This window comes from Perissodus microlepis, chromosome 11 (assembly GCF_051167445.1).
Source record: "Perissodus microlepis isolate ML-2025 ecotype Zambia chromosome 11, ASM5116744v1, whole genome shotgun sequence".
Taxonomy (NCBI): Eukaryota; Metazoa; Chordata; class Actinopteri; order Cichliformes; family Cichlidae; genus Perissodus; species Perissodus microlepis.
In genome coordinates this window covers 36,878-52,487 of record NC_140471.1, presented here as the reverse complement: position 1 = coordinate 52,487, position 15,610 = coordinate 36,878, and the positions used below count along the sequence as shown (strand labels likewise).

At 41.7% G+C, this 15,610-nt stretch overlaps 2 protein-coding genes across 7 annotated transcripts in view; one reads left to right on the top strand and one right to left on the bottom strand.

The window, feature by feature from the left end:
* LOC146376991 (protein NLRC3-like) overlaps nucleotides 1–15,610 on the bottom strand; it is a 414,853-nt gene that overhangs the window by 385,876 nt on the left and 13,367 nt on the right. The window lies entirely within an intron of this gene.
* The window catches only part of LOC146376992 (stonustoxin subunit beta-like), a 43,020-nt gene that overhangs the window by 14,740 nt on the left and 12,670 nt on the right, over nucleotides 1–15,610 (top strand). For 3 of the 6 annotated variants that reach the window (XM_084944995.1, XM_084944996.1, XM_084944994.1), the window contains 3 exons: nucleotides 2,694–2,763; nucleotides 11,060–11,291; nucleotides 11,403–13,212. The exons of 1 other annotated variant lie outside the window; for it this stretch is intronic. In XM_084944995.1, the coding sequence (XP_084801121.1) occupies nucleotides 2,694–2,763; nucleotides 11,060–11,291; nucleotides 11,403–13,212 (2,112 nt within the window). Of the gene's footprint in view, nucleotides 1–2,693; nucleotides 2,764–11,059; nucleotides 11,292–11,402; nucleotides 13,213–15,610 lie in introns of those variants that run through there. 2 more of the 6 variants (XM_084944997.1, XM_084944999.1) reach the window with 2 other exon arrangements.

Below are 15,610 nucleotides of genomic sequence, written 5' to 3'. Positions count from 1 at the left end.
ACTGGGGTGCCACAGGGTTCAATTTTAGGACCTCTGTTGTTCATCATGTATATAAATGATTTGGGACAAAATGTGTCCAATGCTAGTATGCATTTTTATGCTGATGACACAGTTATTTATTCCTTTGGCTCAAGCCTTGAAAAGGCAATAGAATCTTTGCAGAAAGCTTTTGACGTGGTTCAGCACACACTCCTGGAGCTGAAATTGGTTCTCAATGCTGAAAAGACAAAGCTAATGTTGTTTTCAAACATGAAGAGATTTCCTCAAACTGTCCCTTTGGTGTCCACTCTTGAGGGAAACCTCATAGAAGTGGTGCATACGTATAAATATCTTGGCTTTTTAATTGATGATTCTTTGACTTTTAAATCTCACATAGACAATCTTGTGAAAAAACTCAAACTAAAATTGGGATTTTTCTTTCGAAACAAATTTTGCTTTTCTTTTGAGACAAAAAAGCGTCTTGTAAATGCCACGTTTTTATCTGTTTTAGATTATGGTGATCTGCTGTACATGAATGCTTCCGCCCAGTGTCTTCATAAGATTGACTCAGTATATCATGCCTCTTTACGGTTTATTACAAACTGTAGGGCCTTGACCCATTGTAGTGATCTGTACGCTCGAGTGGGATGGCCTTCGTTGTCCTCCAGGAGGTTTGTTCACTGGTGCATCTTTATTTATAAGGCCCTGCTTGGACAAATGCCCACCTACATTTGCGATCTGCTCACACGGAGAAGTACTGTTTCTTACAGCCTGCGTTCAAGCGATCTGTTTTTGCTCAATGTTCCATTTGTCAGAACTGAACTGGGAAAGAGGGCTTTTATTTATGCTGCCCCTTTCACATGGAACATGATGCAAAAAGACTGGAAGATAGCAGATCTTATTTCATTAAATGCTTTTAAGTCCAGATTGAGAGAGCCAGAGAAAAATGTTTTTAAAATGTAATTGTTACTTATAATATGTATGTAACTTTGAAATTTCAACATGTTGTCGCCTCTTGGCCAGGACTCCCTTGAAAAAGAGGTTTTTAATCTCAATGGGACTTTTCCTGGTTAAATAAAGGTTAAATAAAAATAAAAAAACTGAGCTCCTTAAGGTAGCTGAGTGAACTCGTAAATCAGTTTCATTTTAATTATCAGAGTTGATTGACTGGATGTAAAGAAAAATGTGTATTGAACATCTTAAGTTTTTTTCTTTTAGCTTTCTAACATCCATTTCAGCAAAACTACCTGTTAGGTTTATCTTAGATCTCAGGTTTAAATATCTACATTCCTTTAAATTAAATTTCTGTTGTTTACAGAAAAAAAAAAAAAAATCCACAGATTCCATTAAAGTGTATCTGATCATTTCAGGCAGAAAGTTTGTTTTAAGAACATGACAAGACAATTACTCATGGGCACCCAACATTCACCATTTATTGTGCCATCTTAGTCATCTGAGAAACAGAAAAATCAGTGACGTAGCTCATCAGGCTCACAATCCATCAAAACTCAAAGGTTGCTCCCTGTGAAACAATAAATTTGAACTTGGTCTTGAGCCCAGTTTGGGTGAAGATTAAATTCTGACCAATACTCTAGGAGCAGTAGTGATTCTTGTGAAGTAACATAAAGTCTGCATTAATGTAATGTATCAACGGGACACTTGCTATTTTAGAAAGGTTATTCTTTACATTTGCAAAATTTTTAAACTTCATTCTGCTCAGTCACACCTGTTAGCATAAAACTTGAAATATTAAAATAGTACAAAACCTTTGATAAGTGACAGTGAAGATCAGTTTATAACAACTAAGACATCAAACTCTTGTATTTGTCTTCGTTTACAATTGCAACAAATTACACAGAACCAATTTCTCTGAAAATGAGTGCATGCTTCTGAAACATTTGATAATATGAATATTTCAGAAACATTAGTTTGAGTCTGCTCAATTGCAAAACAAAGGAAAAACTATAGACTTGCATGAGATAAGCATCTGCAGAGTCCACCATTATATTGTTGTTCACATAAGTTTCTTAAACCATGAACAAATGAGCAATTGTCTAATCTGGAATGTAAAGTGTAGTCATTTAGTGACAAAAAAAAGTGAGAATGAGAACTTGCAAGAATAAAAAAAACAAACTGGCTTTTGGGAAATCTCACCATAACTCCATCTTCCTCATTCCTCAGTATAAACAAAATATACAGAGGGATGAGGTAACTATGAGGGAGGTGAAACGCTGGTCTGCCCAATCAGAAGCCAGGCTACAGGATGTGCCCAACGACATAAACTGGGATATGTTCAGAGCATGAGGAGCCGACAACGAGTTTACGGATGTAGCAGTAAGCTTTGTTAGCATACTACCAGAGGAGATCCCGTGACATTTCCAAATCAGAAACCGTGGGTGGACAGAATGATCCGCACTGCAGTGAATGCCAGGGATGCCAAACGCTGGTATTGTGAGCACGTGGAGTCTCACTCACACAACACTTTGCACAGTGAGAGCATTTTAAACTAGTGTTCCTTATCATTTATATAGCTGAGTTTGTAAAACTGAGTTCTTTGGGCTGGCTCTGTAATATTGTGTCATGTGCTTGTGGAGTGGTCATTCAATCCCTTAGCCACAGGGAGCTGTTTCTTTTGGACACAGACCCGTGGCATCTTAGTTAGGTAGTTTTGATGTTTTCCCATGTTATACTTACTCTTCATGTTTCCTTTACAGAGTGGACCAGGACATTCACAGTGATCAGTCTGCACAGCAGCATCAAACACACCTGGACTCCATATTTATGGTCTGTACATCAGAGGCGGAGCCAGACATTTTATACACAGTATGCAGTATGCATTGGGAATTTGGGGGGTGGTGGGGGGGAGTAGAAATGACTGGACCTTAAACTTGTTTTTTAATTAAGCAGCAAGGCAGAACAAAATCAGGGTTGTATCAAGACACGAGGACTAAACCCCAATGCAACCAGACCCAGAAGTGATCCAGAATTAAAACAGGACTACAACAGTTCAAAGTCAGGACTACTTTAGGACTTAACCAGAACAGAGCCAGAATCAAAACTAGATGACAGTAGCACTGAAAATCATCATAAACCTGCACTACACTTATTTTTTAGTTCTACACAAACAAGCCTGCATAACTTAATAAATATAGAATATGAAAAATAAAAAACCTAAAAAAAAATACACTAGGTACTAGATACATGTTCAATTCAATTCAATTCAATTCAATTTTATTTATATAGCGCCAAATCACAACAAAAGTCGCCTCAAGGCGCTTCATAGATACAGAGAAAAACCCAACAATCATATGACCCCCTATGAGCAAGCACTTTGGCGACAGTGGGAAGGAAAAACTCCCTTTTAACAGGAAGAAACCTCCGGCAGAACCAGGCTCAGGGAGGGGCGGCCATCTGCTGCGACCGGTTGGGGTGAGAGAAGGAAGACAGGATAAAAGACATGCTGTGGAAGAGAGACAGAGGTTAATAACAGATATGATTCAATGCAGAGAGGTCTATTAATACATAGTGAGTGAGAAAGGTGACTGGAAAGGAAAAACTCAATGCATCATGGGAATCCCCCGGCAGCCTACGTCTATTGCAGCATAACTAAGGGAGGATTCAGGGTCACCTGGTCCAGCCCTAACTATATGCTTTAGCAAAAAGGAAAGTTTTAAGCCTAATCTTAAAAGTAGAGATTGTGTCTGTCTCCCGAATCCAAACTGGAAGCTGGTTCCACAGAAGAGGGGCCTGAAAACTGAAGGCTCTGCCTCCCATTCTACTTTTAAATACTCTAGGAACAACAAGTAGGCCTGCAGAGCGAGAGCGAAGTGCTCTAATAGGGTGATATGGTACTACAAGGTCATTAAGATAAGATGGGGCCTGATTATTTAAGACCTCGTATGTGAGGAGCAGGATTTTGAATTCAATTCTGGATTTAACAGGAAGCCAATGAAGGGAAGCCAAAACAGGAGAAATATGCTCTCTCCTTCTAGTCCCTGTCAGTACTCTTGCTGCAGCATTTTGGATTAGCTGAAGGCTTTTCAGTGAGTTTTTTGGACATCCTGATAATAATGAATTACAGTAGTCCAGCCTGGAAGTAATAAATGCATGAACTAGTTTTTCAGCGTCACTCTGAGACAGGATATTTCTAATTTTAGAGATGTTGCGCAAATGGAAGAAAGCAGTCTTACATATTTGTTTAATATGTGCGTTGAAGGACATGTCCTGGTCAAAAATGACTCCAAGGTTCCTCACAGCGTTACTGGAGGCCAAGGTAATGCCATCCAGAGTATGAATCTGGTTAGATACCATATTTCTAAGATTTTCAGGGCCGAGTACAATAACCTCAGTTTTATCTGAATTAAGAAGCAGAAAGTTAGCGGCCATCCAGGTCTTTATGTCTTTAAGACATTCCTGCAGTTTAACTAATTGGTGTGTGTTATCTGGCTTCATGGACAGATAGAGCTGGGTGTCATCTGCATAGCAGTGAAAATGTATGCTATGTCTTCTAATGATGCTGCCTAAGGGAAGCATGTATAATGTAAACAGAATTGGTCCTAGCACTGAACCCTGTGGAACTCCATAATTAACCTCAGTGGGTGAAGAGGACTCTCCATTTACATGCACAAATTGGAGTCTATTAGATAGATATGATACAAACCACTGCAGTGCAGTACCTGTAATACCTACAGCATGTTCTAATCGCTCTAATAGGATATTATGGTCGACAGTATCGAACGCTGCACTGAGGTCTAGCAGGACAAGCACAGAGATGAGTCCACTGTCAGAGGCCATAAGAAGATCATTTGTAACCTTCACTAAAGCTGTTTCTGTGCTGTGATGAGCTCTGAAACCTGACTGAAACTCTTCAAATAAACCATTCCTCTGCAGATGATCTGTTAGCTGTTTGACAACTACTCTTTCAAGGATTTTTGATATGAAAGGAAGGTTGGAGATTGGCCTATAATTAGCTAAGACTGCTGGGTCTAGAGATGGCTTTTTGAGTAAAGGTTTAACCACAGCCAGCTTGAAGGCCTGTGGTACATAGCTGACCATTAGAGATAGGTTGATCATATTTAAGATCGAAGAATTAATCAATGGCAGGACTTCTTTGAGCAGTTTTGTAGGAATGGGGTCTAAAAGACACGTTGATGGTTTGGAGGAAGTAATTATTGAAGTTAACTCAGAAAGATCAATTGGAGAAAAAGAGTCTAACTTAACATCAATGGTACTAAGAGTAGCTGTAGATAATATTACATCTGTGGGATGATTACTGGTAATTTTTTCTCTAATGATAAAAATTTTATTTGTGAAGAAGTTCATGAAGTCATTACTAGTTAACGTTAAAGGGATGGTTGGCTCAACAGAGCTCTGACTCTTTGTCAGCCTGGCTACAGTGCTGAAGAGAAACCTGGGGTTGTTCTTATTTTCTTCAATCAGTGATGAATAGTAAGATGTTCTGGCTTTGCGGAGGGCTTTCTTATAAAGCAGCAAACTATTTCTCCAGGCTAAATGATGATCCTCTAAATTTGTGACACGCCATTTCCTCTCCAGATTACGAGTCATCTGCTTTAGGGTACGTGTTTGAGAATTATACCACGGAGTCAGGTACTTCTGATTAGAGACCTTAGTTTTCACTGGAGCTACAGTATCCAGAGTCGTACGTAGTGAGGAGGTGAAATTATTAACAAGATAATCAACCTCTGTTGGGGTAGCGTTCAGATAGCTGCTCTGCTCTGTGTTGGTACAGGGCATTGAAGATGATAACAGTGGGTGGATTATATTCTTAAACTTAGTTACAGCGCTTTCAGAAAGACATCTACTTTGATAAAATCTACTCTCCACCGCTGTGTAATCAATTATTGTAAATGTCAATGTTATCAGGAAATGATCAGACAGGAGAGGGTTTTCAGGAAACACTGTTAAATGTTCAGTTTCTATGCCATATGTTAAAACAAGATCTAGAGTGTGATTAAAGTGGTGGGTGGGTTCTTTTACATTTTGAGAGAAGCCAATTGAGTCTAATAACAGACTAAATGCCATGTTGAGGCTGTCATTTTTAGCATCTACATGGATGTTAAAATCACCCACAATAATTATTTTATTTGAGCTCAGAACTAAATTAGATATAAAGTCTGAGAAATCAGACAGAAACTCTGTGTAAGGCCCAGGTGGACGATAGATGATAACAAGTAAGACTGGTTTCTGAGTTTCACAGCTGGGGTGGACAATGTTAAGCATCAGGCTTTCAAATGAATTAAAAGTCTGTCTTGGTCTTTCATTAATTAATAGGCTGGTGTGAAAAATTGCTGCCACACCGCCCCCTCGGCCTGTGCTTCGAGGTTTCTGGTAGTTAGAATGACTCGGGGGTGTTGATTCATTTAAACTAACATAATCATCCTGCTGCAACCAGGTTTCTGTAAGGCAGAGTAAATCAATTTGTTGATCAATTATTAAGTCATGTACTAACAGAGACTTGGAGGAGAGAGACCTAATATTTAATAATCCACATTTCACTGTTTTACTCTTTGGTTCAGATGTGGATACTGTATTGTTCTTTCTTTTTGATTGTTTATGTTTAAGTTGTTTGTTGCTGGTTTTTAGTTTGTTTTTTGTCTTTTTGGAAGCTGACACAGTCTCTATGGAGATGGTTTTTTGGGGGGGGTAGCAGGAGGAGAGAAGCTGCAGAGAGGCGTGTAAGACTGCAACTCTGCTTCTGTTCTGATGAGTTTTGGAAAACAACCATTTGACTAACATGTCTGTCTCACCTGTGTCGCGGGTTCCTCTCCTAAACTTCTCCCGAACAAATGCAGGCGTAGTCAGAAAGCATTCAGTGTGGAAAATTTATTCTGCCGGCCTCCCAGGTGCACAAAAGATTATTTACAAAGAAAATAGGAAACTAACTTAAGTCAACACAAAACAAACATCTATATACAAAACACAGTCTGCATGTTACCCTCTCTGTAACATCTCACTGGGAAAAGAAGCCAGGTAGGCCCTGACCGCCTTCTTTTATACCCCATAGCCCCTCCCACTAGGTGTAATAGTCATCTCTTTATTATTTCTTTTACCAAACAATCTTTCCCCCTCAGCTTATTTCCAGCTGTATTCCTACAATACATATATGTATATACAGACATTTATGGTCAATTCCAGGCAGCCTACAGTGTTTCACAATAACAAAAAACAAACCAAAAAATAATGCAGTTCACGTGACCTTTCAAGCGCGCGCGAACCCATTATTTAAACCCCGGAACACCATACCATCTGCTTTGCATAACCCCCGTATAATCGGCGATCACAGCGAGTCTCCGCGACCGGCTTTATTAAAGGTCTATCGTCTGCCGTCTATCGTGATGGGAAATGTGCGATCGTTAGCGAATAAAATCGATGAGCTCTCAGCACTGGTACGGAGTCAGAGGGAATACCGAGAGTGTAGCCTGATGTGTTTCACCGAATCATGGATGCACCAGGACATTCCCGATGAGAATGCTTCTGTGGAAGGCTTCCACACTGTTCGGGCGGACAGGGACAGCATCGCTAGCGGTAAGCGGAAAGGAGGTGGGCTTGCTGTTTTAGTTAACAACCGGTGGTGTAACCCTGCCAACATAACCATCAAAGAAAGGATTTGTTGCCCGTACATTGAACTGTGTGCTGTTGGACTCAGGCCGTATTATTTACCCAGGGAATTCTCTCACGTCATCTTGGTGGCTGTTTATGTTCCTCCCTCTGCTAACCCCACAGCTGCATGTGACACTATCAACTCTGCCATAGCCCGGTTACAGACTGAGCACCCGAGTGCCTTTATTGTGATCTTGGGTGACTTCAACCATGTATCACTGGACAATACACTAACAACATTCAGACAATATGTGGACTGTCCCACCAGGGGAGAAAAATTTTTAGACCTACTGTATGCTAATGTCAAGGATGCATACAGCTCCTCCTCCCTCCCCCCACTTGGTAGGTCAGATCACCTACCTTTCATAAACTGTTTATGCTGAGTCTGAGTCTGCAGAGGGTCCCAGTGATGTGGAAGACATCATGCCTCGTCCCTGTACCAAAGACGCCACGTCCCAGTGGCCCCCAGGATTACAGGCCCGTGGCTCTGACCTCCCACATCATGAAGACCCTGGAAAGGCTCATCCTGGACCAGGTGCGACCCATAGTAAGACCACATCTGGATCCCCTTCAGTTCGCTTATCAGCCTCGTCTCAGAACAGAGGACGCCATCATCTACCTGCTCAATCGTGTCTACACCCATCTGGACCAGCCGGCGAGCACTGTGAGGGTCATGTTTTTTGACTTTTCTAGTGCTTTCAACACCATCAGGCCGACCCTCCTGGGTGATAAGTTAGCAGCGATGCAGGTGGATGCTCCTCTGGTGTCCTGGATTGTTGATTACCTGACAGGAAGACCACAATATGTACGTCTCCCACAGTGTTTGTCTGACAAGGTAATCAGCAACACAGGGGCACCACAGGGGACTGTCCTCTCCCCCTTCCTCTTCACCCTCTACACCACAGACTTCAGCCACTGCACAGAGACCTGCCATCTTCAGAAGTTTCCTGATGACTCTGCGGTGGTTGGATGCATCAGCAGGGATGATGAGACAGAGTACCGGGCTGTGGTCGACTCCTTTGTCACGTGGTGTGAGCAGAATCATCTGCAGCTCAACGTGGCAAAGACCAAGGAACTGATTGTGGACTTCAGGAAGACCAGGAAACACTTGACCCCTGTTTCAATCCAGGGGGTCAGTGTTGACATTGTGGAGGACTATAAATACCTTGGAGTACACATTGACAATAAACTGGACTGGGCTAAAAACACCACAGCACTTTACAGGAAGGGCCAGAGTCGTCTCTATTTTTTGAGGCGTCTGAGGTCCTTCAACATCTGCCAGAAAATGCTCAGGATTTTCTACCAGTCTGTTGTGGCCAGTGCAATCCTCTATGCTGTTGCATGCTGGGGGAGCAGGCTGAGGGTCGCAGATGCCAACAGACTCAATAAACTGATCCGTAAGACAAGTAATGTTGTGGGGATGGAGCTGGACTCCCTCAAGGTGGTGTCAGAGAGGTGGATGCTGTCCAAGATAAAGACTATGTTGGATAACACCTCCCACCCACTCCATGACATGCTGGTCAGTCACAGGAGCACGTTCAGTGAGAGACTGAGATTACCGAAAAGCACCACTGAACGACACAGGAAATCTTTCCTGCCTGTGGCTCCCTGTACAACGCATCCACTTAACACACTGTTTACTGCTACAACTACACATGTTTCTTTTCCAGCTATTTATTAATGAGTGACTTATGTATATATATATATATGTATATATTGTACTATTCTTAGTTAGTGTATTGTCTGTCTTGTCTTAATGTTGGTTTATAATGGAGCACTGTAACAAAAAAAAAATTTCCCCCAGGGATCAATAAAGTATTCTGATTCTGATTCTGATATTAAACAAATTACACTCCAAAAGACTCTGGGCTTCTGAAACAACAACCCGGGCTTAGGCCATAAGCTACCGCCCACTCTGGCGATGCTGTACAACAACTACATTTTGCCTAGTTCTTTATACTATTGGAGTTGAGGCAGGATGAAGCAAATTGAATAAAAAACTCAGTGCTGTTTAAAAACAATCATAAATTTTGGTAGGTGGCAAAGTCAAAAAAAGACTCAATGATTATTTGCAACGTAGCATGGTGGCATAGTGGCTATCACTGTGGCCTCAAAGCAAGAAGGTCCTGAGTTCAACTCTAACATCAGGGTGGTGTCGCTGTGTTTTTACATTCACGTTGCAATTTAGAGTTACCAATTAACCTAACATAACTACTCCCATATCTTTGGGCTGTGGGAGGAAGCTGGGGTACCCAGATAGAAGCTGTGGGCAGGACATGCAAAATCCATACAGAAAGGCCCTGGCCAGGTTGTGAAATCAAACTCAACTGAACAACATGGGGTCGCAGACACTCTGGGGCGACCGTGGCTCAGAGGATTGGGAAGCGCATCTGTAACCGGAAGGTCACTGGTTCGATCCCCGGGCTCTCTGTCCTGGTCGTTGTGTCCTTGGGCAAGACACTTCACCTACCGCCTACTGGTGTTGGCCAGAGGGGCCGATGGCGCGATATGGCAGCCTCGCCTCTGTCAGTCTGCCCCAGGGCAGCTGTGGCTACAACCGTAGCATTTTCACACACACCAGTGTGTGTGAATGCGAGAGTGAATGAATAGTGGCATTGTAAAGTGCTTTGGGTGACTTTAAAAGCACGATATAAATCCAATCCATTATTATCATTATTATTAAAGGAGCATTCCATGCAATTGGGGAAAAAAGCCTTCCTTACGCTGTGTAAACAGAAAACTACAATATTAGGGGTTGGAAAATTTATCTATTGAAAAACTTAGAACCAGCCAGGTATTTGAATCTGTTCACGAGTTCCACAGTTTCTCTCCTAACAAGGAGGAAATGAGGCATGCAATGTCTTCTTCTAAAGTCCACCACACTCTATTTTATCTTCCAAAAGTTTGAATTTCACTGGGCAATTCTGAGCATTGCATATGATTAAATCAATTAATTATATTAAACCATTCATTTCCATAAAAAAATATTTTCAGTTGTAGTTATCTAATAATGTATACCCCAGTATTTGCACCAGAGAAAAAATGAAAGAATATTGCAGAGGTGAACTGAAACATATCTAAATATTCTGTTGCATGTTCAAAAGGACATGTAATCTTAATTAATGCAAAATACCTACTGACTTGCTTACTTGTAGTTCAGTGAATGAGGTCATCTTGAACAACCCTGTAGTTGTGTTGCTGTAGGCACAGACTGATCATCATAATAAGATTTGCCAGAAATCTTATAATTTGGTTTCTTCTCCATTCATGAGATATTTTTATACCACTATTGCATGTGCTTAAATTGTTTCTTCTCTGCCCTATATTTTAGGGTTTTTTTGGTTGTTGTTGTTGTTTTCATTTAGTGTTTCCTAAGTGTCTGTTCTCTGCGTTTCCCTTCATCCTGCAAACTACTGAGGTTGTTGAGTGACTGGGTGATTCACAAGATATTCTGTTCCAGATGTTGGAGGAAAATATCATTACTTTTGTGAAGAAAGAACTGAAAGAGATCCAGACCATTCTGGGAAGTGCAGGTTTTCCGGGTTACTTAGCGAGTCAGAGAGAAGATGAGAAAGTACTAGAGTGTGAGGATGAAGAACAGAAGGGAAGCATCAAAGTGGTGTTTGTAAAGATCATGCTGCTTTTCCTAAGGCAAATGAAGAAGGAAGAACTGGCTGACCATTTGCAGAAAAGTAAGCAGACTTATACTGCTGGATGAATGTCACTAATGTCTGAAGAGATTGATCAGGATGTATTTAAAATATGTGTGTTTGATAACTCCTTCATATTGTCTTTTTTACTAGTACTTTTAGGAATTTCCACGAGGAACTATCAGTGGAGTCACCGTAACCTTAAATCTACCCTGAAGAAGAAGTTCCAGTGTGTGTTTGAGGGGACCGCTAAAGCAGGAAACCCAACCCTCCTGAATCAGATCTACACAGAGCTCTACATCACAGAGGGAGGGACTGCAGAGGTCAATGATGAACACGAGGTCAGACAGATTGAAATTACATCCAGGAAAGCAGACACTCTGGAAGAAACAATTAGGCAAGAAGAAATCTTTGATACCTCAACTGGAAGAGAAGAACCAATCAGAACAGTGCTGACAAAGGGAGTGGCTGGCATTGGGAAAACAGTCTTAACACAGAAATACACCCTGGACTGGGCTGAAGACAGAGCCAACCAGGACATCCAGTTCATATTTCCATTCACTTTCAGAGAGCTGAATGTGCTGAAAGAGGAAAAGTTCAGCTTGGTGGGACTTGTTCATCACTTCTTTACTGAAACCAAAGAAGCAGGAATCTGCAGCTTTGAAGACTTCCAGGTTGTGTTCATCTTTGATGGTCTGGATGAATGTCGGCTTCCTCTGGACTTCAACAAAACTGCAACCCTGACTGATGTTACAGAGTGCACTTCAGTGGATGTGCTGCTGATAAACCTTATCAGAGGGAAACTGCTTCCCTCTGCTCGCCTCTGGATAACCACACGACCTGCTGCAGCTGATCAGATCCCTCCTGACTGTGTTGACATGGTGACAGAGGTCAGAGGGTTCACTGACCCACAGAAGGAGGAGTACTTCAGGAAGAGATTCAGAGTTAGGAAGAAGATCAGCACCATCATCTCCCACATCAAGACATCACGAAGCCTCCACATCATGTGCCATATCCCAGTCTTCTGCTGGATCACTGCTACAGTTCTGGAGGATGTGCTGGAAACCAGAGAGGGAGGACAGCTGCCCAAGACCCTGACTGAGATGTACATCCACTTCCTGGTGGTTCAGGCCAAAGTGAAGAATGTCAAGTATGATGGAGGAGCTGAGACAGATCCACACTGGAGTCCAAAGAGCAGGAAGATGATGGAGTCTCTGGGAAAACTGGCTTTTGATCAGCTGCAGAAAGGAAACCTGATCTTCTATGAATCAGACCTGACAGAGTGTGGCATCGATATCAGAGCAGCCTCAGTGTACTCAGGAGTGTTCACACAGATCTTTAAAGAGGAGAGAGGACTGTACCAGGACAAGGTGTTCTGCTTCATCCATCTGAGTGTTCAGGAGTTTCTGGCTGCTCTTCATGTCCATCTGACCTTCATCAACTCTGGACTCAATCTGCTAGAAGTAAAAGAAAAAAGCTCACAGAAGTCTGAAAAAAGAGATCTTACATTCTTCTACCAGGGTGCTGTGAACAAGGCCTTACAGAGTCCAAATGGACACCTGGACTTGTTCCTCCGCTTCCTCCTGGGTCTTTCACTGCAGACCAATCAGACTCTCCTACGAGGTCTGCTGACACAGCCAGGAAGTACCTTACAGATAAATCAGATAACAGTCCTGTACATCAAGAAGATGATTAGTGAGAATATGTCTGCAGAGAAAAGCATCAATCTGTTCCACTGTCTGAATGAACTGAATGATCGTTCTCTAGTGGAGGAGATCCAACAATCCCTGAGATCAGGAAGTCTCTCAACAGATAAAATGTCTCCTGCTCAGTGGTCAGCTCTGGTCTTCATCTTACTGTCATCAGAAAAAGATCTGGATGTGTTTGACCTGAAGAAATACTCTGCTTCAGAGGAGGCTCTTTTGAGGCTGCTGCCAGTGGTCAAAGCCTCCAGCAAAGCTCTGTAAGTAAATTTGTAGTGTTTCTATTATTTTTCAAATTAGCATTTATATTTAAGAAAAGAGACATGCATAATTCAAAGAACCCAACCAGTGCACTGGTCCTATCAAAATCTTTAAACTTATTAAATACAATGACTGACAGCACTCACCATCAAGTAAGTAACAGTTTTTAATCTTTCAGAACAGCTTAAAATACCTCAGTGATACAACTACTGTATCATATATAAATATTCCGATAATGCTGATTATATTCTAAATATGCTGCTGATGAATTAATTCACATTCCTTATTTTGCGTAGGATTTCTTTTTTTCAAATGTAAGTCTCACTCTCTCCTTCTTGGAAAATTTCATAAACTTTTTTTTTCTTTTTGCTGGGACATCAACATCGCTGTCTAGCTCAATCCATTGCATCTTCTCCACAATAATTCAGCTGTCAACGTCTACCACCTTGACAGGGGATTTCTTTAAATCACCCAGCAGTTCTTCAGCTAAGACACCTGAGTTAGAAAACACAAACACTGCAGTCGTCTTTACACGCGTGGGCAGTGACGAACGCACCTTGCGAACTGCGACTCGGCACTGCCTGCGTACTTTATTTTATACACGTCTGTATGTCTGTGTGTGTGTGTGTGTGTACAAAAATAACAACGTCACTCAGAGCAACAGAATCAGCACATACACACTTAAGATTATAGTTTCACTTCTGCAAAAAAGCACGCTCTGCAAACCTGCAGTTTCCTGTCAAGACTTTGTACAGAGTGTACTAAAAGCAACGGGTTATTTCCCTTTTCTACATCTGTTCTCTAAAAACAGGAAGTGGTTCAGTAGCTGGATAAGTTCATCATAGAAGTTTTTAGGTGAAAAGTCACATAGACATGTAGATTGCTTAGAAACAGAAAAAGCACATTTCATGAAGCTGATCAAATTATATAAAAACAAAAATCCTTTGGCACACCTTCAATGTCATTTTTACCAAAATAAGACAATAGAGCTCATCCTTCACCCTCCTCTTGCAGGTTTACTAGTCTCAGGGTGTTCACTCATGATCATGATTTTGTCTGGGTATTTTGTTCATTATTTTAAATTTACAGAGTGTAATTATCAGACTGTAACTACATGCCACAGTCCTTCAGTCTAGCTTTTCCCAGCCAGTGGTAGAAGTTTTTAATACCAGCCTCTTCTTCTTTCTGCCACTGGTACTGCCACTGGGCCTATCTTTCTATGATGGCTCATGTTCCTGCTGTTGGATGGATTTCTGCTGCCTGAGGTAATCACTAAGCACCTGATTAGTTGTGAGTATCTTACTCACGGATGTTTGTTGTTTCATCCTGAATAGCAGTTTTGATAATCACTAGACCCAGGCTTCCTTCCTCCACTTGGTGTACAGTTTTAGGATGCTGGGCATTGGATGAAAAACTTCTTGCTTGTCTTGATGACAGTGACTTCTATCTCCTCTTTGATGACTGGCAGGGCATAGGTGTTGATTTCCTGGAACTACTTCTTCCTATTCCTATAACGGAGCGGCATTTTTCTGTGCTGCATCGATGAAGTGCTTGCTATGTTCCCGTTTCATCCAACTCGTTATGATAAAACTCAACAACGGCTTTGACGAGGGTCGCAACTGAGTTCACACGGAGAGTTCTGCCGAACCGAAATCACTATCAATGTCAAAACTGAGGACTGCACCAAGCTATTATTCCTAAACCCGGAGATGAGGGGTGAATGTGCAGTGTGAGGTAAAGTACTGATTGTGCTGTGGTGGAAATTGATCATCTTTAAAATGATCGGTCTTCACAGTCGGTGAGGGAGAAGATAACTAGCACAACAGCTAACTTTGGACTGTGGCTAATCAGCTAATCAAGAAGCCATCGGTAGTCTCGGCGCTAAAGACTCTGGACTACCCCTGACAATGCCACCTAAGAAAAACTCAGCCTTGGAGGAGGCGGAGGACATCAAAAGATCACTGGACTTCCTATCACAGGATGTAAATGACATCAAAATTAAACAAGACAAAATACTTAACGTAGTGCAGGAAGTTACAGAGTTGCGTGTACGCCTTGCTGAGCGGGACAAAAAAATAACAGAACTAGAGAAGAAAGTTGAGGATTTGGAGCAATACTCAAGGATAAATGATGTTATTGTGACTGGGATTAAGATCAAACCCCGCTCTTATGCTCATGCTGTGACCTCCGGTAACAATGAAGAACCCGGCTTACGGGAGGAGAACTCGACGGAGCCACAGGTGGTGTCTTTTTTTGCGTCTAAAAATATACACTTGGATGTAAATACCATTGATGCCTGTCACCCTCTTCCCACGAAGAACAACATGCCGGCGGTGTTCCTGAGGTTTGTCAGCAGAAAAAACAAAGTTGCATTAATGAAGCAAGGGAAAAAGCTAA